This window comes from Ictidomys tridecemlineatus, chromosome Y (genome assembly GCF_052094955.1).
Source record: "Ictidomys tridecemlineatus isolate mIctTri1 chromosome Y, mIctTri1.hap1, whole genome shotgun sequence".
Classification (NCBI taxonomy): Eukaryota; Metazoa; Chordata; class Mammalia; order Rodentia; family Sciuridae; genus Ictidomys; species Ictidomys tridecemlineatus.
Genome location: NC_135494.1, coordinates 20,070,213 through 20,098,208, shown reverse-complemented (window position 1 = coordinate 20,098,208; position 27,996 = coordinate 20,070,213). Strand labels below are relative to the sequence as shown.

Sequence of the window (27,996 nt, the reverse complement as noted above, 5' to 3'; positions counted from 1 at the left end):
GCTATAAAAATAAGGCTGCTTACATTAAATTGTTTTGAGAATTATATGAGTTAAAGTACACAAAATGCTTAGAATGTTGTCAAGCATACATTAAATGCTCAAGGAATCTTAGCGATTACTACTATCACCATAAATACTTTATATAATCAAATTTATTTGGTGTGTACTTGATAGAAACCTGAGGAGATAAACAATGAAGAAGAAACTCTCTTCATTCTTGAGCAGTTCTGCCTGAAGAAAGATAAGTATCAATAAAAGAGTCACAATGGTGTGTGATTAATACTATAGTAGATTCATCCAGCTCTGTACCATGGTGGTACTGAGGAAAGATTAATAAACTTTGCCTAAGTTTGTTGCAAAGTACTAGTAGCAGGACTCCTCTATTAACTAAATCAAACGTGTGCTGTGTTCATTCAGACCATGAGGAACTTCTTTTCCCATTAGTATCTCTGATTTAGCAGTTGGATTCCAAGTCACAGAAATCGCATTCGCTAATTTGCTACGATCATTTAAAAAATTACAAAAAAAGACCTTCCCTATCAATCTACAAATGTATCTCAGAAAACTCTACTAGGGAAGTAGAGTTACAGGAAAAGCAAACAGGTATGTGATCTAGTAGTTAACGGCATGTTGAAGTACAAAGGGACAGGTGGTTTTATTTGCACAGACACTTGCAGGGCATATGTGTCTTGTAAAATCCATGGAAGTCCCCTTTCCCTTGTTCTCTAACTGTTGCTTTTGATCCACATTTTTCTGGGCAAGAGAAGTCATCTAATGATCTCAAGAGTTCTATGAAACTAAGAGTAAAGTCAGCTGAAAGTTAAGGGGGTTAGTATGTGTGTTATCCCAGAAAACAAAACAGAAATTTCAAATAACAACAGAAGATAGAGCATTTTGTTGTTGACCCTACCAGGTACTGCGCAAAGCATTTCACATGTAATAACTCATTTATTAGAAATACGTATATTTAGAATAACAAATAAATGATATATTATAAACATTGTAGGAACTGGTGTTTCCCATTTTACAAATGAAGAGAAAGGGTTTCAGAGAAGGTAAATAGCTTCACAATATTCTAGATCATCAGGCCAGAACATGGTGGTGATGGGTCTGGTGGCTTGTGTTGTGGGCATAGAGAGGTAAAATTGAACCTCTACCCTCTTATCATTTCTGGCTGGCCCTGAAAATTAACATTTGAGAGATTAATAGAAGAAGGCATACCACAATTTGTTTGATGATTTTTTTAAGTACCTTGGAGCCATAAAATGAAATTGAAGACTCAAATTGAGAGCCAAATTCCTATACTACACCAAGAAAAGTGAGTATTTATAAAACTGTGGTAAGACAAAGGGAACTGGGCTAGGACAATGAACTGTAGAAAGAAATGGCTCACCTGGACACAATTTGTACATTTCCCTTGGCCTCTACTTCTCATTGCTCATGACAAAATGTCTCCCCCCTCCCACTGTCCAAGGAGTGCATCTTTGTTCTATCTCAGGCATTCAGGAAGAAAAATAATGAAGAGAGAACCCTTCATGTATTTGCTGCTTTTCAAGTGTGTTCAGCTAAAAATAATTATAGGCAAAGTGATATGTGTTATAATGCCATGTTTGGACTCCTTGATTTTAGACCCAGATGGACATAATTTTGATATGGACCACTTAGTATTCCCCTCTTAAACTTCCCTCAATTATTATGTTTCAGATGTAGTATATATTATTTTCAAATATTTTCCTTCTTTAAATTGTTCTTCCTCAATAGGGAATAAATGAGTCCGTTACAGCATAAATCATAAAAATTAGGTATATTGGTGAACCTCACACTATGCAATCGAATGAGTTGATTACTGGTATAAATAGCACTTCCATAAATAATGTCCTACTTTGATAAAGCATATGTAATGAATATTAAGATTTGAAGATGGTTCTTGGAATGGAAAGAAGAGTATGATGATTTGAGAGTAAATACCAAGACAGGCTGCTGTGGAAATATTCTACAGCCTGTAAGAAATCCATGGCTTTCTACCTCCACATATTTACATTGGTGCCCATGAAACAATACAACCAGCACTTTACCTCTTAAAACACAGTGTGATATATAGATATATATATATATATATATATATATATATATATATATATATATATATATATATATGTGTGTATATATATATATAAAGAGAGAGAGGAGAGAGAGAGAGAGAGAGAGTTTGGAATGTCTTTTATTCTTGATTTTTATGAGACTAAACATAGCATTTTACAGTATAATAAACAGCTTTCTGTTCAGTTATATGATTTGGGGATGGAGGCACAGAATTTAGATTTTTTTCATATTTCATCATAGGAAAGAATTACTGTACATATACACACATATATTTTGATTATGTACATATATATCTATTCTTATCCATACATATATGTATCACATATATAAACATATATATGTATTTACACACATAAAATACATATATATACAAAATGTATATACCTCAAAATGTATATACAGATGATAAATACTGAAATAGCAAGAATAAGGAAGAAATGGTTCCAAAATGCTATCAGATATGAAGTGTTTCTCTGAGTTGATACTTTATATGCTAATAAAACCACAGGGGTGGAAAGCTTGTATGGCTTATCCTCCAAGTCTCTATTTATTCACAGCTGTTCAATAGTAGCACTAATGATCGTTATCATTGTACCTCATTTCCATTTGGAAAGTGAAAAACAATTTTCAAATTCTATTACAAAAGGCAAAGCAAAGTTTACCTGGCTGTATAGAGCTAGGTAGAGAGATTCAATGAAATATCTTTTAAAAGTCTTCCTAAATTTTCATAGGTATGATGAGAATAATACCATTGTAACCACTTTCTTCTTTTTCTAGCAAAATGTAGGCCATCCTGAATTCATCTTTTCTAAGTGTTAAAAAAATAAAAATTTTATAATCGAAACATCATGAGACTTAATCATCTTAATGTATTTTATGAAATTCAAAAATCATTTCACTGACTACCTGACATTTATATAATTTCGACATAGAACACACTTTACTATTAGAGGTCTTGGCTTTTGTATGGCACAGAATTCAATGAGTGAAAGTGTTTGGGGGATATTGGGTTATTATGTCTGCCAGAACATTCACTAAGCATAGAATAAAATGTCAAGGTGACTTGTTTCAAGATGTTTAGTGCAAAGAACCCATTAGTTTTCTCCCTCTCAACTCAGGGCCACAGTTCCAAAGGGTCTGGATAAGAGATCCAAGTACTATTTTTTGCACAGAGTCAGTCAGTATAAGGCTTCAAGAGAGAAACGGGATGGACATAGATTACCAGAACACAGTCAACTGGAGAAAACTAATGGCTTCAAAAACTAGTCTGTATTTCAGACATTAACATCTACATTCTGCAAAAGAGCTAACTACCCACTCATAATCTATAGTTATTAACTAAAATACACATAAATTTTAATCAATTTATTTAGGTATAATTTAATTGATTAAGAAAAGATAGGATTAATTTTTAAATAAACAGTGACCACAGTATCTGGTTTCTTACTAAAGGGGAAAGTTAGCAATTAATTAATTCAAAAAGCTAGTCACAGTGGCACAAGCCTGTAATCCCAGCAGCTCAGGGTGCTGAGACAGGAGAATTGCAAGTTCAAAGTCAGCCTCAGCAAAATCAAGGCACTAAGCAACTCAATGAGACTCTGTCTCTAAATAAAATACAAAATAGGGCTGAAGATGTGGCTTAGTGATTGAGTGCCACTAAATTTAATCCCTGCCCCCCCCAAAAAAATTGATTCTGATTTCATAACCAGCAAAGTCAGAGAATTTTGAATAACATTTAGAAGAAATTACTGGGTTTGACTTAACCTTAATCAGCAAAACCAAATGATTATGACTTTCTCCCTTCACTTTAATAATGTGATTTATATATCCTTATCCTTTTCCTTGGCATAATTACCAAGGAAATGGGCTAAGCAATCTTAAATGAAGTCAGGTCTGTGAATATAAGTCTAAGTAATGAGCCCCTCAACAGCCCATATCCACTGTTCATCGAAAACTTCAAGCCATCACTGCTAGTCCATAAAGACTGGAATTCAAGATTATGGCTGTTTTGTTTTTAAGAGTAAAGCATTGGCTGTCCAACTGCCAGGAGGGTGAACATCCTTGAATCTGAAACAAGCAGAACTAGTAGATGTTCAAATGTTTGAGAAACCAATTTGTTTTAACTGAAGCATGTGTCACCACTCTTTTGATAAGGGATGAAGCACATTTTTAAAGTATTTTTCTGACAATTGTAATTTTAGATTTTTCTCTCTTCTTTAAACTGCACAAGTGAGACATCATCTAAAATTTCCAGTTTCAATATCCCCATTTTTCGCAGTTTACTTGCAAAACAGTCTAAATGCAGATTTTTTTTTATGCATCACTCTACTCCTCCCTTCCCTGATAATCTTTTCAATTACCTCTCCACATGTAATGCACCAATACTTTGTATCAATTAATCTTTGTGAAGTTTCCCAAAACATTCGGGTTCATTTTCACAGAAATAACTATTTCCTTCACACTTAATATGTAACTATTTATACAGTGTTAATTAAATCATGTAATTTTGTATATAATTACGTAAGTCCCTGGAAGAAACTAGTTTGAGAACAAAATAAGACCAGTTGCTAAATGAAAAACTCACTGGAGGGACTGTGGAGTATATGTAGGTATTGCTTAATATGGGTAAGTCAGGGAGAAGGAAAAAATATACAAATTCATGGAAGGTATCTCAGATTCATTGCATCAGAATCTTTTAAGCAGTTTAAAATTTCTCAGGTTATTCTTTTTTTAATATTTATTTTTTAATTTTATTTGGACACAATATCTTTATTTTATTTATTTATTTTTATGTGGTGCTGAGGATTGAACGCAGGGCCTTGCAGGTGCTAGGAGAGTGCTGTACTGCTGAGCCACAATCCCAGCCCTCAGGTTATTCTTTTTTCTTTTTAAATTATTTTTAAAAATTTATTTATTTGTTTGTTTGTTTAATTAGTTACACATGAAAATACAATGACCTTGACATATATCCTATCTGACTCAAATGTATGTCAGGTTATTCTTATTCACATTTAATTTAATAGCCTCTGCTGGAATATTACAGAGTACTTATCAACTAATTTGAGGAGGAAAAACACTGTCCAATACAACATCAGTATAGAGAATAATTCTTTTAAAAAATCCTCTTGAAATTCACTTTTCTTTCCCAGCAACTAGTGCAGTGAATATTGTCTGGGTTGCTGTTTTTTAGATTATTTTTGAGTGTTTGATATCAGAGCCTCTTTCCCATATGAGGGGAGACCTAGAATTTAGTGACAAGACATATTTTATACCTGATCTACAGTACAGGCATGTGACCTTAGCTCAGCTAATTGCATGAGAACCTCCAAGGACTTCAAATCTGAAAGAAGTGAAACAAAGATGTAGAACTATTCCAAATTATTCATTGAAGATGGGATCAAGACTGGCTGGGGTTGATCGAATGCTGACAGGCAGCAGTATTTCCACGGTGGAGTGTTCCCCATGCAGTGATGGGGTCTCTGGTATCAATGCTTTAAACTGACTATTCCTGTAGAAGATTTTGTCAGTGCTTTCGGATATTCGGCTTCCTTTGATTACTGTCGGGTTTTTAATATCTTCCATCACATCTGTAACCATTAAATGATTTATGAAACTAAATGTATAGTATACATGTACATACATTTATTTATTCTTAAATAAGACATTATTTTTTTTTTCTGGATGGTATAACTAGATGCGCTCCTACTTTGTGTCAGAGACTCGAGAGCCCTCCTTAGCCCTCTGACATTCTTGGCTAAAATGAATGAAGGAATCTCCTTTTAGAATTCCCAAAGCATAAAACTATTTCTACTATCTACTCACAATTTGTATTTTTTTTAACTTTAACATAATCAATAGAAGTTTGCCTATCTAGTACTTTTTTTAAAATATTTTTTCAATTACACATGGACACAATATCTTTATTGTGTTTATTTATTTTTATGTGGTGCTGAGAATTGAACCCAGAGCCTCAGGTGTGCAAGGCAAGTGCTCTGCCACTGAGCCACAACCCCAGCCTTAGTACATGTATTTTGAGAAAATTAATAGTACTATTAAATCAGATGATTTTAGCTTTATTTAAAAAAAATACATAGTAAATTGTTTATGCTTCATTTGTTTACAGATTAAAACCAAAGCCTTTTTATTTCCTTATGCTAAGAGTTACAGATAGTAATGTATCAATAAATTTTGAGCAAATTGTGAAGGAACAATGCCAGAGAGTTCATTTAAAATATTATTTCTTATCACATTTTCAAAGTGAATATTTGGTACTTCAGCATCTGTAACAATTTCTTAAAATATGAAATGCAATATTTCTAGTCTATGAGTAATTTAATATTAAAACATTTGTCCATTAAGTACTTTCAAACTTTGAGATCAATATTCATAGCTTCAATAGGTCAATCACTATACTTCATATTTATTTTTCCTTCCAGCTAAGATTAAGCAAACATTACAATATTCTGTTGATTTTGAAGTGTTTATCTTGAATAATATGTTTGTTATAGAAAAGAAACCATGCCATTTTTATCCCAAAACAGTCATATTTAAATGTCAAGTAAATGAATTTTCCAAATTATTTAGTTCAAAATAAAATCACATCTACAGCTATTAAATAAATATGCACATGTTCTAATAATCACCTAGCAAATCAATAAATATTGTATATATGGATATATTTGATTGAAAGTAACATAAAACTGGTTGAAATTGGCTTGAAGAGTAACATAACTTTACCTACTGTTTTAATCAGCTTTTTCACCCCTGTGACCAAAAGACCTGCAAAGAACAATTTTAAAGAAGGAAAAGTTTATTTGGGGCTCATGGATTCAGAGATCTCAGTCCATAGATGGAGAACCACATTGTTCAGGGCACAAGATAAGGCAGAACATCAAGGTGGAAGAATATGACAGAGGAAGGCAGCTCAGGAAACAAAGAAAGAAAGTTTTCTCACCAGAGACAAAATATGCACCCAGTGAGCCACCTTCTCCAGCCACACCCTACCCAGCCTACAGTTACTACCCAGTTAGTCCCTATCAGTGGATTAGCTTAAAGCCCAATCATTCACCTCTGAATGTTCCAGCATTGTCTCACACATGAGCTGTTGGGGGATACCTCATACCTAAACCATAATACTCCTCAAATTGAAAATCGAAAGGAAGGGAAGATTTTAGGTTAGTTTGGTTACACATATCAATCATATCAGTAAGATTTAATTTACTTTTATTTCTCAGCTTTACAGTTGTCTTTTGTTTCTCTGAGCATGTAACACAGTGACTTACTCATCTAGGATGTTAAATACCCTACAGGATACTGTATCAGCTTCATCTAGAGACTGGTTTTCCATTGGGGGGAAAAAAATCATGGCATTTACAGTTTCTGATTCTGTTAACCATGCTATTGAAAAGGAGAAAAAGGATTAGCTTTTATTACTTTTCTCAGAAATTGAAGGAATTACCACTCTTACAATCTTGTAGAAAGTTTCCCTTCTAATTTAATTCCCCAAACTTGGTCATATGCCTATTTCTTAAATCCATATTATGGCAATTGGAATCAGATCACCCAAGTTAAATTGATATTATCAAGAACTATCTCTGTAGTTTTCTAAACCAAAAGGCAAAGAATCTCTACTATGAGAAATAGTTACAGACTTTTTACTGCATTATGGCAAAGCCTATAAGATAGAATACTTATATTGAAGCAAAATTTTCTAATAGTTTAACATGCATAGAATAAGGGGAAATTGTAAGACATAAAATTAAATAATATTCCACATAATATTTTAAATATATGGATAATAATATGAAAAATAACTTTATATCTATAATAATAACTATATAAAATTATAATTATATGGAAAATAATGTTTATAATTATTTATATAATATGCTTAAATAATATTTTAACTTTTTGTTTATGTCCTTTGTTTCCAACACAGACAATAAAGTTGTCTTTTGTTTCCCTGAGCACATAACGCAGTGACTTCCTCATCTAGGATGTTAAAAAATGCTGTTAAGTAGAATAAGCAAAAAAGATCAATATTGACTCTGTTACTCACTTTATTTAAATAGATATAGCTAAATTATGAACTTTTTCCTTTAGAGTGAACTTTCCAAAACAAATCCATCATATCCTTCTCATTGGAATCAAATATAAATGAAAGAAAAACCTGAATTGCCTTTTTTTTGACCTGGGCATTACTGTTTACCAGAGTTAATGAAGGTAGCTAAAAGAATAATGGAGAAAGGGCAAATGCAAATATTTGGGGTGTAAGTGTAAAGGAAATGCATCTTTATTACTTGTCAAAAGACCTTTAGGGTATTCAAGTGAAATTGTCTTTGAAGTGTAAAGGTCTTTTCTATGGAATGAAAGTTGAAATACTAAGAGATAATGGGTTCCAAATAAGTTAAAAGAAAGTTATCTAAATATTAAGCTTCAGGTCATACATTCGTTAGTGGTGGGAAAGTAAGTAATAGCAGTGAAAAAAAATAAAAATAAGAGACCAATTAAAATAAGAAACCAATTATGTGAGCATGAAATAAGTAGTAAACAGTACTACCATCTTCTTAAAATTCTGGAAGGTTCTAAGAATTGTGATAATCTTCATATAATTTCTGTTTCCCCTTTGGAATTATCAGAAGGTTTCTAAGTGTAAAATTATAATTTTTCTTGTTGGCCAGCCATCATGTACTCTATCGCATGGAAGGAGAGTCTTTCTGAAATATCCTAAAAGATAACCTCTTATTCAGGAAACTTCTCTTGAAAAACAATGTAGTTATGTGGACTGAGATGTCTTTACAATAACTAAATAGAAAAATTGTTGTTTATCTTTGATATTAAATATAAAATATAGCAGAATAAGAGTGGAAACAAATAGGATAATTTTTGTCCATTTCTTGGGCTATACCACAGCAAAATGATCTATACTTTATATATATATAATTTTCTTAACTCAGACTTCCTAAGACAAAATAGCATAAAATGGATGACTTCAACAATACACATGTCCTTCTGACAGTAGAGAGCCTGGGAAGTCTATGATCAAGGCACCATCATGGTTGGGTTCTGGAGAGGACTCCACTTCCTGGGTTGCAGACCATTGCCTTCTTGCAGTATTCTTACATAGTGGAGACAAGAAGCTGTGTTCTTGCGTTTTCTTCTCATAATGGCAATAGTCTTTTGCTGGAGGTTTCACCCTCATGACCTCATCTAAACCTATTTACTTTCCAAAGCCCTCATTTCCTGGTACTATCACATTGTGGGGATAAGATTTCAATATATAAATTTGAAGGAACATAAATATTCAGTTCATAATGTTGGTTGACTTTGTGTGTGTTTAATGAAAAAAAAATCCCACTTGGCACTCTGTAAACAACTTTAAAACTGAATGAATCAACACAAATAAACTTTGTAATGTGTACTTCATGAGGACTGTTTGACATGATTTTCTCATTGTTCTCTAAATTTAGTTGGTCATTTGAAGACTTGTATAATCCTACTACACCTTGTACCCTGTCAATGTGTTAAAAGATAACAGAGAACTCATTCTTATATCAACATAAACCTTTCTCTTCCGGAAGAGAAGCACTACCAAATTATATCACCTATCTTTTGAAAATCATTCCAAAATTTAGTGGCTTGAAATGATAATTGTTTATTTTGTCCATATTTCTTTAGCTTGACCATTTAGGCTGAAGTCAGTTGTGTGGTTCTTGGTCTGGGATGGAGAGGTTCTGTCCTAGCTGTGTTTGTGTCTGTAATCAGTGAGCACTGGTTGTCTTAACAAGATGAGCACGAACTCATCTGATTTTTAACTGGAAAAGGAAGGCCTCGCTGTTCAGGTCTTCGGTATTCCGTGTGGTACCTGTTCTTCCAGCAGGTAACCCAGTATGAATTTCACAATAGCTTGGGGAAGAGACAGAACGGCAGCATGTAGGATCCATTGAGGCTTTCGCATAGTAAGTATGCCACACTCTTATTTCTCAAAGCAAATATTAAGGCCAAACCAGTTTCAAGCATTCAAATAAATTCTTTACCTTGATGGAATGAGATGCAAAGTCAAGTTTTAATGGAGTCTAATAACAGAAAGAGGACTCATTGTAGCCATTTTTAAAATTTATTTATTTGTTTGTTTGTTTATTTATTGGTGCTGGAGATTGAGCCCAGATCTCATGCATGCTAAGCACACACTCTACCACTGAGCTAGATCCCCAGTCCATTTTTTCAAACCATCTACCATGCATGTCTTTCTGTCTCAGATGTCTGGAGCATAAGTTTAAGACTTGACAATATCAACCATGGTCTTAATTTTCCTTCTGCTTTGACTAGGAGAGACAAAATTCAAATTTAACTGAAAGGATATTTGTTTGCACTTTAAATAGGGTAGACATGTGTTTAGTGAATTTTCATCCAAGTCAAATAATTTTTTTCGAATATTGATATAAATATAATAGTCCACTGTTAACTATGGAGTACAGTTAGTACAATCCCTAAAATAATTAGAAACAATTATGAGAAATAGAGCTAGCCCTTTCTCTTTGCATTCAGCATGTATACACAATCAGCTTTGCAAGACATGACTTATTATTTAGTGTGATTTCATTAAGAGTTTCTCAACATGAGGTATAATGAATGTTAATTCAGGTTTACAATGGGTGGCATCCTGTGCCATTGATGAATATACAAAAGAATATTTGAAAGAGAGTTATCATTTCCATAATTAATTGCTAATTCACACACAGGGTAATGACTCATGAAGATTTTAAATGCCTTTATTTCAAAATTCATTTTTTTTCCAGTTTTCTTTTGCATTAGTTGAATGGAAAAGATTTGTCAGTTGAGTAAAGACACTTCATCTCCCTCACCAATGCTGCCAGGAGTTATTAATTAGGTTTCTGAGTTTGGCACTGCTCTTTCCTGGTCACCGTGATGTGTCATTGAAACAGACCCATTAAAATGAGTGATGTGTGTTGTAATTTCATTAGTGTCATCAATAATGTATTACACTTTCCTTTTAGTAGTCTCTTTGTGTTGTGTGTGGGTCAGGATGACTGTATGAATTACATTTATAAGATCCAAATTGTTACAGATGAGGGGAGATAGGCATGAGGGTGGAATTAATGTTATTTTAAACATGATAGCTACTAAAATGATTTCAATTAAATAATATTTTAATTAGGTCTGATGTCTCTACATGCCATGCTGAGATGCATGTTGTGTGTATGCAAATAGGATTCTGATTTATTGATTTAGAGCCATGCTAATACAGTCCATTCTTTATGTAGAGAAACTTTCTGAAATGTACTGAAGCAGATGTATCTAAGAGCATGAATGGTTCACTAAGTGGTATACATTTTTGTTGTTGTAAAGTACAGATTATTGACATAGAAACTCTTCAAATGTATTTTTTTTTCACTTCCACTCAGTTTTCCTTCCAGACCTGTGACTTTTGACAGACTATGGATCCATTCCGGATCTGACCTAATTGGAATAATATTGATCCATAATTAGAAAGAAGAAACATTTAAGCAGCCTGATACAGATATGCTGTTGAAATCTCTGCATTTTGTTGGACTAAAGTTCAATTTTGGTGGCATCACGTGGTAATACAAAGATGTTTAGAAGATTTAGAGGTTACCATCAGAAGCATTGATTTAACTAAAATATTTAAAAGAAAAGAAGCATTTGCATATTAAAAATGGTACAGTCATAGTTTTGGTACTCAGAGATTATCCTGGAATATGTAAGTTTAATGGTTGAGTATATAAGAAAGATCTCAGAACTAAGAAATATGTAAGAATATATGTGATGGAATTTAAGCATTACCTGGGTTTTGTTTTAGGCTTAGTTCAAATATTAAAAATAAAATAACATAATGCTACCTTTCAGAAAGAAATGAAAATGCAGAATTTTATTTTATGTAAGCAGGAAGCTATATGGTTTTTAGTACACACACACACACACACACACACACACACACACACACACACACACAAAGAAATTGGAAAAGATGAGCTACTTCTGCAAATCAGTAGGAGAAATGATCCATCTAATGAAAATTTAAAGATTTTTTTAATTTTTGTTATCCATAATTTGTTTTTCAGGTAATGCTCTTTCAAGGTGGAAAATGAGCTTTTGTTATTATAATAATGATAAACTAACTTAAGTTACATCGGCATATACACAAATGAAGATTTTTCTCGTAAATTGAGATGAAAACATTTTAGTGTCTTGTACTCAACTAGAATCTCAGTATCTGTAGTTTTATTCTGATTTGTATCCAATTTTGGTAGAAATGGATATGAGTGTTTATCTGTATAATAGCTTGCTATAACTTTACTACTCGATTCACGTAGCATATGGAAAATGTGGTTAGCTCCTTGTAGAATTTCACAAAGCAAAAAAGATTCATTTTTATCCACATGGAATGTTTACAGTCATTATAAAAGCATGTTACTATGTAGCTTCCTAGTTAGGAAGAGCAAATGTGGGTATTTAAAAAGTAATTATAATCATTGTACTTTTTGTTCTTTATACCTGGACATTCATTGTAGGATGTATTTTTATTCTTCCATATTATCTCTCTTCTAGATATTTTGCAGTAGTTAGGACTAAAATTTTACATAAATATATTAGAGACTATTCATGATTGAATGAATTGTCATCAAGGGATCAATCCTGTAACCTTTATGAGCATGTTTTATTAATATCATCTTATCATTTGACTGAATATTAATATCTAAAATTTAATAGGCATAGACTGTATAAATATGAATGTACTTTATATCGGTTTTTAAATAGTGGAGAAAATCACTGTAATAGCCTAAGAAACATTAAGTAGGTTCTTCATAATGTACTAACTGCAGTGGTACAGTTCATTTAATGAAGAGTTTTGATAATAATGATTATAATATTTTTGTTTGTGAGCAAGCTGAGCAATATGTCCTCAAGGAATAGAAGTATTTGATACAACTTTTGAAAATATCTATTTACTTTTAAGCTCTGGAAATATATTTGCCACAAATTTGCTGAGGCTGGTTTTGATCCTTCTACTTCAGCCTCCTGAGCTGCTGGGATTATAGGAATATGCTATTGTGTACCTAAATTCATCTTTCTCAATCATTTGACTAAGTATCAGGAAACCATCATATTACACACTAAGACAATGTCATTCTAGATGTCAAACATGTAAGAAAGAAGAGGGAATAGTATAATAAATTTCATTTCCCACTTTTGACAATTATTACCTAATGGTTCATATTATTTTATATATACTGTTTATAACTCCACTCTATATTTTCCCTCCAAGTATTTTTAAAGTAAATCTCAGAAATCATAACATTTATTTGCAAATATTACTTTACATACTATTGTAAGACAACAGCAATTTTAGAAGACATGCTAATGATACTATGATATCTAAAATATTAATAATTGCTTTATATCAATCAATAATCAACATTCAATTTTGTACTTCCCATATTAATGTATTTGTTTGCATAAAATCTAACAAAATCTTTATTTTGTGACTGGTTGACATGTTTATTTTAGTCTAGAACACTAGTTCTTAATTGGGGTTACTTTTGCCCTATTAGGAATATTTTGGCAATGTTTGCACACATTTTCATTTCTTGATACAAAAAGAAGGATGCTATTAATAGCTAGCCCATGTAGTCCAGGGATACTGCTTATCATCCCACAGTGCATGGGAGAGTCACCACAGTAAAGACCCATCTGGCCAAAAGTGTTAGTAGGACATGGTTGAGAAACTCTGGTCTACAGGTTCCTCCTTTCTCTACTTTTTAAATGAAATTTAGTAGTTGAACAAACTGAGTTATTGGTCGTCTAGATATTGTTGCAGTCTGTGGTTTTCTAGAACATACTGTGCTATGATTTAGCATAATTCTGTCCCTTGAATTATTAGCAATTAAATTTGGAAGCTTCATCAGATACACATCATTTTTTTTTCTTTTTTAGCAAAATTGTTTATGCTATTTCATAATGTACCATACTTCCATCAGGAGGCCCATGTCTGATTATCTCCTCTAATGTCATCAAAATGGGAAACTACTAATGGTCAATGTCTCAATCTCTTAATTCATTAGGTATCAAAAAATAGCAATATTACCTTTATAATGTCTTCATATATTGCAAACAACACTGCTTCTGGCAGTATTCATTACGGTGTTTGATATGAAAGTGGCATTGTGCATAAAACATTTACATATTCCTTTTTTCCTTTCAGAAACATCCTGTACCACACTGATGAGAAGACAAGCCAGTTTTCCATACTCATGGAGACTTGGGAACACTGCAAGTCACTTACATCAAATGAGACTCTTCAAGAAGCCCTGTCAGATGTGTTGAACAGCATTAATTCAGCTCAGGTTTACTTCAAAGCAGGAGTTGATGTATTTGAGAGTGTCTTGGTTGGAAAGAACTGAGAAAACTCTCAGCATTTTAAAAAGTTTGTTTACAATTCTACAAGCAAAAGCTCTAATCAGACCAGATTTTCTGACATTGAAGACTCTCCCTCCTATGATTCTTTGACATGTTTAAAGCTATTATTACATTGTATTTTTTAAATGTACATATAAAAGAGCACTTTGCACATTTAGTATTTTTCTTATATCTACATTTCTGAATATGTAAAGGCAAGTTATTTGAAAAAAATAGTTAAGATTTATCTGTTAAAAAAATCTGCTGTATTTTTATATATAAACTATTTTGGGGGAAAGTTCCAAGAAGTTCTGTATATCTTCACTTCTCTAGATAAAATGTGTAGGAGCACAAGTTATTCTCTCTGATAGAGCTATTAATGATCGAGTTTTTATAATATAAATGTAGAGTTGATATGGTTTCAGATTAACTTTACTATTAAGTGTTCAATATGAAGAATTCTAGTATTTTGACTGAGTGATTGGTTGCCCAAAACCACTTTGAATGTTTCTACTTTATGAAATGAAGTTCCCTTTTTTAACACAACTAGATGTAGTAATACACTGGTTATGAAATTGTATTTTTTAAGTATTAATGAAAAAAAAGAGCCATAAACATTCCAGGGGAAAATCTCAAGGTAGCTGCACAGAGCAATTTAAATGCAAATTTTTTTCTGAACAACTTATAAGGTGACTAGCTTTGAAACCCCTAATTTGCCTCAGTTGGTTTTATAAGAATTTGGGGAGTGATATATTTGTCATATGAGGGAAAAAACATTTCTTATTTATTTTTCTGTGGTTTCTGTTGAAATCAATGAAACAGAGGTTACTTCTAAAATGAAAACATCTCACATGGCTTTTCCTTCCCATCTTTTCTAAAACTCCTTGCTGTAAGGCAGTTTTCACAGAACACTATATAATTTCCTCAGCAAAATAGCAAAGTTTCTCTTTGAAAACCAAAAATATCACCAAAGTGCTTTTTATGCTCCTGACAAAAAAGAAGTTACTATGAAAGAAATATTTGTTTTCGTCAACAAAAACTTCTGTAAATCTATTAAAAAATTGATTTTTTTTCCTTCTTTATCCATAGTTGTGGCTTAGGTAAAAATGTAGAAAATATGCATACTTCATTCTTGCACACAATGCCATGTTTCCATAAGGGTATCTCTCCCTCACTTCTGTTCTTCTCTCAAGTAAGAAATTCAGCTGTTCACACTGATCTTGTCATTGACTAGTTCCAGTATCCATTATCCCCACAAATTCTAAAATAATTTTCTGTTAATGGAAAGGTTAAACTTTAGCTTACCTTTAAAAACTATTTGTAAAATGTTCTTCTGATATTGGATAACTCCTTACAAATATCTGTTAATACATTTTCCCTCCCAAACTCAACATTCACACACACTTCCCCGTTACACATTGCCAGAACAACATTGTAGACCATCCCTAGACATCTGAATCTTCACTTCTTATGGAGAAGCATAAACCTAACCTTAGTTTAAGATAAAGCTGAAGGGGAAGAATTAATCAATATTGATTAATTGATTTATATGGTCTGCTGCTTCTACCCTAAGTAATATTTATATGTTCAAAGCAGAGAATTAAGGCAATTAACTAGACAATTCAAACAAAAATTCTTTTGCATCTGAATTGCCTGTGTGCACATATTTTTACATGAAAAATATAAGTACTTTACAATTCTTTTTGACCCATTTACTTATTTGAAAATATTTTCCATGTTGAAGAATGTGTTTAGGAAAGGGTTAAGAGTATTAGGTTCCTGCGTGCATTGATGTCAGCTCCCTGAATGCTCTGCAAAGATCAATAGCACACAAGCAGTCAGACTACCCACACAGACAAGTATGGGCCTATGCAGAACGCCTGATATCAGGATCTTAAATATTCAGTCAAAGTCCAATGTGTTCACTCAGTTTCTCATGTGGAGTTGAATTATATAACAGATAATGACAAACTATTATCAATTTGGTAGTCTACCACTTTAGGAAAAAAAAAAACATAAAATAAATTCACTCCCATAACTCACAATAGTATTGAAAGCAGAAAATTGTTTTTCCTCTTTATTTTTTTTAAAGACTGTTTACATAGGTAAATCACCTGGCATACATAAAAAAAAATCTCATTATTTTACGTTCTTTACTTCTATATCATGAGGTATTTGTTATATGAAAATACTGCAGTTAAGTATATGAATTAACATGTCTTTATTAGTTTATTTAAGAGATTGTGTGAAGAAGCTTAATCACATTTACAATAGATGTTCAGCAATTCTATAGATTCTGCTCTACACCTTTCACTATGACAAACCGCTTCACTAACAGCATTACAACTATGATATGATTACCTCAAGGCCCCCCTCCAGATTTGTATCATTTTAATTTCTCCCCACAATAAATCCAAGTAAATAAAAATCCTGAACACACACAGCAAGCGTTATGTGAATTCATAGTAACATTTAAATTGTTTCCAAGACATCTGGGTGTCTGGTACTTCTCAAAATACTTCATAGGTAGAATTGTGCCAGGAGATAATGAATCATAAGTGATTATTTTCCTAAGAAAACATGGCAAATGTGTATCTCTGGAATTTGTGTTCAGGTAGAGTACCCACTGCCCTTTTATGGAAAGCCTGGGTCCTAGAGATGTGAGGAAGCCTGAGAGACACTTTGATCTAAGCCCTAGGATCTTGCCTTCAACCAGAGAAGGTACTGTCATGACACAGTGACTAAGAAATTTAGAAATAGTCACATATTTAGTGACAGGAAAAAAACCCAGCTGGAATGTCAGATTCTCTGCTTTCTTGTGCATCATGCTCTCTCCCTAAGGAGACAAGGTTACATGACCTCATCCAGTATATTCTATGTACCCAGCCATTCTGTCAAATGTTGTCTGGGTTAGGCACACCACTTTTTCATTCCACACTGGCTTACTCTCTGACTATAACTGACAAATCAAAATTTCCCAGGGAATCCAGGCAAAGTACAGAGACTGGTGACAGGGAAACAAGTGGAGAACCTCTCTGCAGGAAGCAAGAGACAACAGGAGGGAAGACATTGGGCATAATGTTTCTACAAATGAACACTTCAGCCAGGCGTGGTGGTGCATACCTATAGTCCTAGTGACTTGGGAGGCTGAGGCTGGAGGATTATAAATTCATGCTAGCCTCAGGAACTTATTGAGGCTCTAAGCAACTTAGTGAGTCCTGTCTCAAAATAGATAAAAAGAGCTGAGGATGTGGCTCTGTGATTAAGCACCCTTGGGTTCAGTCTCTACTACCAAAATTAAAAAAAAAAATTATGAAAGCACTTTTCAGCTCAGTGTACAATAAGCAATCTAAAGTAATATTTCTTAAAATGTGAAAATTGGGATAAAAAGCCTTAAAATATCTTTTGATTTCTGGATGATCCTTAAGCACACTAAAGGTTAAGATTTTCTCATCTGTATTAATTCTGGGTCTTGAGAAAACATTAGTTGGAACATAGCTAAGTTAATCAGAAGGACCATAAAGTTTTATTAAATGACATTATCTGAAAGAAAAAAAAAGGACCTATTTTATCTCTAAGAAAACCATTCTGATGCAGTCAGCATTTGTGCCTGCTACTTGTCAGGCATGGTTGATTTTTTTTTTCCCTAATTGAATCACTTTAGCAACCAATTTTTAAAATGAGGAAACTAGGTTAAGTGACTTGTCCAAAATTCCAAGGTTAATAAAAGATAGTGAGGTGTTTCCCTTTTCTCTGCGGAACCTTCTACTGTCCACTCCTGTGTTCTTCACACTGAGCACTACAGAAAACATCAGAAGAATCTTTTGATTCGAGAAATTGATATAATTGAAAGTTTTAAAACCACTGACCAGATTGTCTTATCTACTTCTTCTGTAATATGGTGAAAGAGTTTGAAGAAAGGAGTCCTTATGGTGGTAGCCTACCTCAATAATGATATGCACATGTGAGTAAATTTGGGGATATCTCTAGGCATCAGACGTATACTATTGTAGACTATCAGGGCAACTAGACCCATAAATAGGAAAAGGAAACCAGAAACCATAGTCACAATTTCCCCTTCCAAATGCCTATGTGATTTTGTTGAGATTAAAAAAAAAAGGCATATACCGTGATTTAGAACCACAGTTTTATGTCAGTTTTAAAACCTCAGAACAACTAATCGACTTTTTAAATTAAATAAATATATAGCAGACAGTAGTTTCCCCACTGGAAAGATGAGTGTCACAAAAATAAATTGTTTGTTGCCATCTTACTAATGATGAATCAGCATCTTTGCCTCAAATAAAATACTATAATTATTTGCACGATAAGTTGATAGGCCTAGTCAAAATGTTCTCCTGAGACATTTTGTGGTATGTGTAATTAATTACTTCAAAAATTAAACTTTCTCTGAGGATAGCACATTGTCATCTCATTGGTTTAATAGGTTGTTTAAGTGTGCCTTAGTCACACATTTGCTTAATAGAAAGGAATTATTTTAAACTGCTAATCCATGTGTTGAGTGGAAGGGAAATGGGCCCAAATATTCCAATAAACATATCATCAATGTAACACTTTGATAACAGGATCATGAACGCAGCCTGGGGTGGGCGGGGGGCCGGGAACAACGTGTTATTTTAGAAAAGAAATAATTTGCCCAGTCATACTTGTGAATTTGTATTCTTACATGAGTTTAAATTGCTAACTTTAAAAAAGCCTCATTAAATTTTGCTATTCTAAAATATCCTAAAAAGCTTCAGTGTTCTAAATATCCCCATTAAATGTGAATATATTTCAGATAAGTGGATTTGTTTTGTACATCTCAGAATTATAAGTGGCGTGAAGATGAGTAGCAAAAGAAATTTGTAAAATGTAGCCCTTTCTAATCCTCTCTCTCTGTCCACTCAATTTTCTGTTTTCTTTTTCCAGGTACACTCTGGTAATGGGGATAGACATTTTTTTTTTCCTCACTGAGAACTAATTTTAAGATCTACCCAACACAAGATAAATACATGTTAATCAGTCAGAGTTTTAGTTCTATAATACCTTTCCTTTATCTTTCAAAGATGTAAAGTGCCTTCACCTAAAAATCTTGAGACTTGGTTTATTGAAAGATGACATATTTCTTAAAGGCATTTATAATCTCATACTCAGATTGAGTCAGAATTCGCAAAGTAAAATATTAAATTAAGGCAGTTTCAAGTAGCTTGAAGAAAAAGAAGCTGCTTCCAATTTTTAAGCTTCTGATTATATTATTTTGTTTGCGTTACACCTTTATGTAGCTTGCTGTAACCAAAATGGTAATTTTGATGTCTTCAGCCAAAAATCCAATCAACAAGGCCAAAGAAATGCATGGCTACTCTGTTTCTTGTGCAGGATTCAGTCAAGAATTAATTCAGAAACAGTTGATTCAGTGTCTACTTCTAGTCAGATCTTTAATGAGTGTAGACAGAGCCAAGCAGTATTCCACCTGATTCCTTTGATGTCTGCAGCCAATAAGTGCTGAGGTTGTTTTTCTCAGAGGGAAACAAATTTTATTTTCCAGGGGCTAATTAACATGCACCACCTCAGTCCCCAAAGGACCACACAGGTGCCTGTACTATGCCATATGTCATGTGCTATATTCATGCAAGCTCAAGAGATTAATATACAGTCATTATTATGAATGATTATGTTGCATTGAAGTTAATGTGGGTCTTTTGTTCTAATTAAAGTACAAACTTGGCATCTGAAGAGAACTTAGCTAGAGAAGTAGACTTAAAGTCCCTGTTTTAATGAACTACATATATTTTTTAATCAAAATGTGTAATTATTTAATGATCTTGCCTGCTCAGTAATTATAACTCTCCAACTACTTCAAAGAACCCTTATTCAATGTGTTACCATGCAGACGGTTAATACTTATATGTCTATCTTTGGAATCTCTCTGCCATTTTTGATCATGTTTTCAATGTGTATGGTAGTATTTTATTATGAATAATAATAATTTTTATTTCATTTTATATCAAGCTGCTGAAAATGGACTACCTTACTCTAAAAGATAGAATAAAATGTTACTATACTATGAAGATGATTTTGGCATATCTGTTTAACAAAAAACAAATATCCAAACAAAAATATTTTACTCCACCATTGCAAATTGTCTGCAAGAAACAAAAAGGCACAGATGGTTAAGTGTAACTCACATGAGTATATTCCAAAGACGTCATAAATAATTCTATTTAGCAGCTGAAATAGGACTCTATTAGGTGATTTAGTGTTTGCATTGCAAACAGAAAGGTTTAGTGGCAAATATATCCCACACACTCTAACTTGCTACTCGGAGAATAAGAATTTGAATAGTACTCAGAAAAGAATAGAATTGTACTCAGAAAAGACAAAGGCTTTGTAGGACACTTTGAAGGGCTAACTTATTTTGTTTTGTTTTGTTTTGTTTTTTAGAAATCCAGAAAATCAGCATTACATTTTGATAATGGTTTTAAATATGTGCTGGGATTTCAACATACTCCATGTATTGAATATTTTAATGATATCTGTAATGTAGCAACATTAAAATATACAAGCCTTTGTAAAGCAGAAATTTCTCAGTGGTATAACATTAAAAATAAAATGCTACAATAAAAATTAAAGATGAGCAGGAGACTATAAACTAACATGGGGTAAAATTTGAAGGGTAATTTCTTCAAGTCAATTTGCTGTGATTAAAAATAAATACTTCTCAAGAGGTGGGCCAACTACTGAATTGCACTGAACTGCCTTAGTGTTGAAGGTTTTTTTTTCCAATATAATTTGATTATCATCTGTAATTCATTGTACAGAGATTTTCATTGTCATTGTCTTTGTTGTAATTAATTTTTACTGGCATTAATTTAGAGGCATGTGTCTGTAATTTTCTAATTACAATGTATGGTTGAATGTCTAATTTCTATAATGTGTGGATGCCTTCAGAAATGTAGGGCTTTCTGTATTTAGTCCAAGTGTGATCTCAATTTATTGTATGACCATTTTGTATTACTTAACATGACTCAATATGCAGCTTTTGGTGTGATTTGGAGTGGCAAAAAAAAAAAGAATTGGGATGTCATATCCATATTCATTAAGAATATAAGTGCATATTTTATGTTTGTTGCTTAATATTTACACATAATTAAAAATATAGTACTATGAAATGAAGGCATCTTTAGAAACATGTTTTGATTCATTAATGCAATGAATATGTACAGTAAAATAGCAATGTCTAAAACACCCACTTAACATATATTAAATACAGGTGAAAATCCTTGGTTGCCACAATGTGCTTTTTATCACATGATATACAGAATGTTTCATTAATGAGTTATTTTTACATACATGCATCACACTAAAACAGGTGTCCCCTTGTTTAGAAAATGCTGTAAGATAGTCATCTTTTTTTCTTCTTTACTTTGGTTCTTTCCTTGAACTTTTAGTTCTCATATTGGGTCATTTAGATTTCTAGTTTGTGAAAAATTATAATATCAAGGAATATCAACTGTACCAATTCCAGCATTAAGAATTTTATTTCCTCAAATATACTTTAAAAAATGCTTCAGAGCTGGGCACAGTAGTACACTCTGTTATCCCAGTGACTTGGGAGGCTGAGGCAGGAGGATGGCAAGTTTGAGGCCAGCCTTATCAACTTAGAAGACCCTGTCTCAAAATAAAAATTAAAAGGACTGGGATGTGGCTCAATGGTAGAGCACCCCTGAGTTCAATCCCTAGTACAAAAAAAAATTCTGGTAATTATTTATCACACATAGAGGAATCTCTGTTTGCATGGAACAGCAAGTTTTTTGCATTTATTCATTCAAAACATACCAATATTCTATTTTAGGCCAGGTACTATATTAGGTGCTAGAGACACAAAGATGATTTTCACAGTTTGACCACCCAGAATGTCACAATCAAACAGGATATAACAATTGAATTTGAGAGCAACACAAGATTTAGAAATACTCACAGAGAGTATAGTTTATCCCAAACCTATTGACAGAGTATATACAGCTGAAATTCTCCAAGCATTCAGGCCACATGCCTGACCCAGTGGGCCTGCCTTAAGTCTGTTATTTTGTGGACTGGGAATTGAACCCAGGGATACTTTACTAAATCCCCATCCCTTTTTATTTTTTATTTTGAGAAAGGGTCTAACCAAATTTCTGAGGCTGGCCTTAAACTTTCCATCCTCTTGCCTTAGCCTCTCCTCTCTGATATTATAGCTGTGCACCATCATGCCTGGCCTTAAGATATTTTTAAAGAAGATTTTTTTTCTCCATCAGCTCCTCTCTATATAATATCATTTGTTAGGGGCTTATGGTATTGCTTAGGATCACCTGGATGATATCTTTTAATCCTCAGAATATCTTATAAGATAGTTATTCTTTCCATTTGATGAATGAGAAAACTGAGGATTAGGGAAACTAATAGTATGTAATAGTTTTACTGTGACATACGTACACACATATAGATATTAACAATTTAGAGAAATCTATAGGAAAAAATTATTCTGCTCAGGAAGTAGAATCAAAGCATCAACACAATATACTCAATTATATAGTCAGGCATCAGCTAATGATAGAGATATGTTGTGAATATTGTTGAGCAATTTTATCATCGTGCAAACATTGTAGAGAATACTTACACATACTAATGGGGCCACTGCGATACATGGCAAGATTTGTCATTGACTACAGCAACATTCAGCACACATATAGATATGTATATATGTATTCAAAATATTAAAATATAAATAAAAAACTAAACACCTAATTTAGTTCATGAAAGTAGGACAACAAAACAAAGCCTAATATACAGAGTGGGGAGGTAATTTGATAATCTTGCCAGCTTTAGTGTTGGGCCAATGTGTATTTGTTATATAATTCTTACTAGTTTTTTGCATTAAAAGTAAAATCTTGGAGCTGGGGATAAAGCTCAGTTAGTAGAGTGCTTGCCTTGCATGCACAAGGCCCTGTGTTCCATCCCTATCATCATAAAAAATAAATTAAAATAAAATCTTCAAAATAATTAAATCCTGATACAGTGTTCTGATCTTGAAGTCCAGTAACCATTAACCTGATCTAAATGATAAAACGTATATGTTCAGTCCCTTTCTTGTCCCCTGCTTCAACTAGACTAAAGTTACAAGGACAGTTTCTGGGGGACATTCTCTAACAACCTGTTAGGGTCTGTAAACAAGTCTGGATGGCACCTGTCATTTTTCCAGGGGGAGTGGTTTGTGAGGTGGCACCCTTGAGCTATTAAGTGTGGAGATTTCTTATTGGTTGACTGCTGTATCTAGTTTATGTTAAGATAAACTGTGTGGAATGTATATATACCCCTCCTGTCCTATAATAAATGGCTCCCACTTCTGCTGTATCAATCTACACAAGTTGCTCATCACCCCCTAAATGCTTCCAGATATAATTTCAGTATACTTATATTCCTTACCCAATTTGTTCCTCTTTAATTTTTCCCTATCAGTAAAACACCAAAGAGTGAGAATTATCTCATCATTTTATTTACCTCATTCCCTAAGTCCAATTCATCAATGAGTTGGTTAGTTCTGCTGAAAAACAGAGCTCAAATCCATATATTTCTCTGTCGCCACTGTTACCATCCTCTCCGTGCCAGCATCTTCTCTCCCCTGTATTGAGTAGTCACTGTAAGTATTTTAAACAGAGGGAAATTTAAAACAAGTAAATGATTGCAAAATTATTGAAAGGATTGGAGTAAAAAAAAAATTAGAAGCATTATTTCTCAGATAATAACTGCAGGAAACTGCTACTGACCTTAAGGCTGGAGAAGGAAGGAGAAAAACTGTGATAACCCTGTAGCCAAACTGTCACTACTGCTGGTGGAACCCCTGTGCACAGCTGTGAAGGATTGCCACATGGCTGAACAGAAGTCGGGGAGTCGCCACTCCCTCAGGCTCCCCTACCAGAAGCAGAGAAAATCAAGATGCCTTCCACATTTTTGTGACTTTTACTCTCTTACAAATGTCTGTCATAGGCAGATCAAACTAGAATCCAGCTGGCATGAGGGACTGCTCAATGAGTTTTCACGCTCCTGGCCCTGGTATTATGGGGGCAGCATGTGGTTGGGTAGATGAAGGGTTGAGTTTATTTTTTTATGTCTCTATTGGGTCTCTTTTTTTCTGTGAATGAATCAGTGAATAAACATACCTAACTCGTACAACTGCATATATCAAGGTCCCTTGAAACTATTTCTCTGAAGGTATGCAAGTTTTTCAGCCACATAATTTATAACAAATTAACTTGAAATGGTTTGTGGTGTATTTCCTCACCTACTTCGTAACAAACTGAATGACTGTCTCTGGTGCAGAGCCAAGGGAATAGAAGGGAGGCAAACACACAGCTGTAATGAAGCCCTGAGTCTTAGAACAGAGTTCTACAGAAGGAAAAATGAGAAAAAAAATGAAAACAATTAAGTCTTATAGAAGTCAAGTCAAGATTCTTAGTGAAGGAGAGATTTGAGTTGAGTCTGAAGGGTGAATTCTTAGGGAGAAACGGAAAAGAATAGCATTATAGAAAAAAAAATGTACCTTGTGCAAATCACACGAGAGAGCTTTCCCTTAGTTTTCTGAATTTAAGTTTCTGTTTCTTTTTTCTCAGCTTCAGCAAATATTGTATTTTTTTCAATTCATCGTTTTTGTGGAAATAGAGAACTTCAAACTGCTTATCTGTTAGTTTAGACAGCACTTGATATTATAAAATACTTAGTAAAATAGAACATATTGGTCAGATTTTCATCATAATATAGAAATCATAGTATTAGTAGGTTCCTATCATTTTCATCATAAAACCTAGGATGATGTCCAATCCTTTAATGTCTAACTTACACCTTCCCTCTCCTTTTCACGGTATAGCTCCTGTCCCACTCACACCTGTGTCAGTCACTATTGAGCATGAGGTTTCCTGTGTGGGCCATGACTTCTCATGTCTGGCTACCCTTGTGAATGCTCTCTTCTTTCACTTCCTGTGGAACTTCCTTCCTTCATTATCTGTGTACATGGGTGCAGCATGTGAGTGAGTATTTTAAGGGTTGATCAATACATCTCTCTTTCCAAAGTAAATTTTAAGAAGGAAGTAATTTCAAACCTTGCAACTATGGAGAATCATTCAAACCTGACTCGCAGCACATGATTTTATTATTGTGGGTCTTATGTTTCCTGGGATCTGATGAGTTAATTATTGATTTTGTGTTACATTATAAAGGAGGTTTGGAAGATTGTCTTTCATTAAGTTGTTCAGGGTTGATTTCTATTTTCTTCACAGAAGAAAGAAAACAGAAGAAAAAGTAAAAGACATCCTATCAGGTTCCTGGGAAAAACAGACATAAGCCCAAAGAAAAAATTAAGAAATAACTTAATTGTATTTCTACTTGGGATATCGGCCCCAAATCTTTCTGTTTTTAAGCATTTAGACTAGATTCCTTGGAAAAATTCTTCACTTCACTTTGTTTGACCTGAATAAATTAGGAGCATGGAAGTTGTACTCTCCCTGCTTAACTTTAAAACCCAAACTCCTTGACTATTTGAATCATTTTTGACTTGTTTTAAACATGTGGTACTCACTTTTCTCCTTTTCTTTTTACTCTTCAGAGATCATTTCACGTATTCCTCTTTCAGACATAGAAATTTAACTGCATTTCTATGCAAAGCATCCTCCTTTCTTACTACAATGTTAGATAAGTCTTGAAAGTTTAATCCCATCTAGGAAAGAAAACATCATTATCATCAACATGAACAATCTTTCCAAATTCTGCATTCCCACTTACACACTTGCTTATCTTTTGCCTTCTTCTCATAAATTAACTTCTTTTTTTTGCATACTTGCTAATTATCTTGCCCTTTTCTTATCTGTCATGCTTCATTCCTTCAGCGTCTAGCTTATATGCTTAATTCTCCAGGTTTCAATAATTTTCAGATAGTATGTCTAAGTATGGTGAACCATATTTTACAAATCATTTAAAAAATAAGTAAAAATAATCATTATTAATAATTATTGTAGAAATCATCAGCAATATCCCAGTTTTGAAGATATGGTCACCTTTTTTTTATCTCTAAGGCACTAAGTCCAAAAATATGTTTTCATTCTCAACTTTTACAACTCGAATAATGTTCAAGTCTTTTAAAATTTCCCCTTCTTTGAAGTATTTTCTTCTGGATTCCATGAAACAACAATAATTAACCAAATTTTTACCATCAAAGTGATGCTGGAATTGGAATTGTTTGAATGCAGCAGCCATTAAAAACAAAGGAAAGGGCAAGCAGCTTGCTGTAGCAATATCTCAGTGAGATTTGGAAAAGACTCAAAATTTATACTCAGGGGGGAAGGGAGATGAGTACACTATGCCTTGAAGATTGTGAGCCATACTCTAGCTGACAAGCATTAGAAGGAACAAGAGACTATAAATGACAAACAACAACAAAGAGAAACCAGTAAATTTCACTAATGAGAAATATATGAGCATTAATCAAGAGAAGAAACATATGTATAGTTTGAAAGGTTCCCAGAACCTCTAGTTGGGCTGATTAGTGAATGTCCTTCTTTGTTGAAGTCCAACTCATAAAATTTGAGAGAGAAGACTATTCACATGTGCAGAGAGCAATGGAAAACTATAAAGATAAAAAGAACCAGGGAAACATGATTCAATCAAAGGAATACTATAAATTCTCCATAACCTAAAGGAAGGAAAATCTACAAATTTTCTGACAAATAATTGTCTTAAACTCAGTGAGTTATAAAAGAACATAGATGACAACAAAACAAAATCAGGAAAATGATATATGAACTAAAGGAGAATACCAACGGGACAGAAAATATTTTAAATAAAATTAACAGAATAAAGATGAGTAATACAATAACTGAAATAAAAAATCACTTTCATTGAAGAAGGATTAGGCTAACAAGTGAAATATTCATTTTTACTGAATAATAAAGGAGTTAAAAGCAGACTCGATAAAATATTTCTCAAAAGAAGCAACACAAATGGCCAAAAAATATATGAAAAATGTTCCACATCTGTAGAAATGCAAATCAAAAGTCCTCAAAGATTTTTATCTCACTTTAATCAGAATGACAATTACCAATAATATGAATAATAATTAATGCTGCCAAGGATGTGGGTGAAAAGGTACACTCAAGTGTTGTTGGTGAGACTACAAATTGGTATGACCACTCTAGGAAACAGCATGGATATTCCTAAAAACAAATAAACAAATAAAAAAAAGACCAAAAAAAAAATGAAATCACCATATGACTCAGCTAGCTAGTTCCTTGGTATTTATTTTAAAAAACTAAAATCAACATACTATAGTAATACAGCCACTTAAAGGTTTATGACAGCACAATAGCCAAATTATGGAACCAGTCCAGGTGCTGATCAATACATGAATGGATGTAGAAAATTAAACACACT

The 27,996-nt window shown here is 33.2% G+C and overlaps 1 protein-coding gene across 1 annotated transcript in view; it reads left to right on the top strand.

Moving 5' to 3' along the window:
* LOC144371886 (inactive N-acetylated-alpha-linked acidic dipeptidase-like protein 2) overlaps positions 1 to 14,546 on the top strand; it is a 149,131-nt gene extending 134,585 nt beyond the window's left edge. Inside the window, exon 5 of the mRNA XM_078035194.1 lies at positions 14,348 to 14,546. Within this exon, the coding sequence (XP_077891320.1) occupies positions 14,348 to 14,546 (199 nt within the window). The remainder of the gene's footprint in view (positions 1 to 14,347) is intronic.
* Positions 14,547 to 27,996: the final 13,450 nt, after the last annotated feature.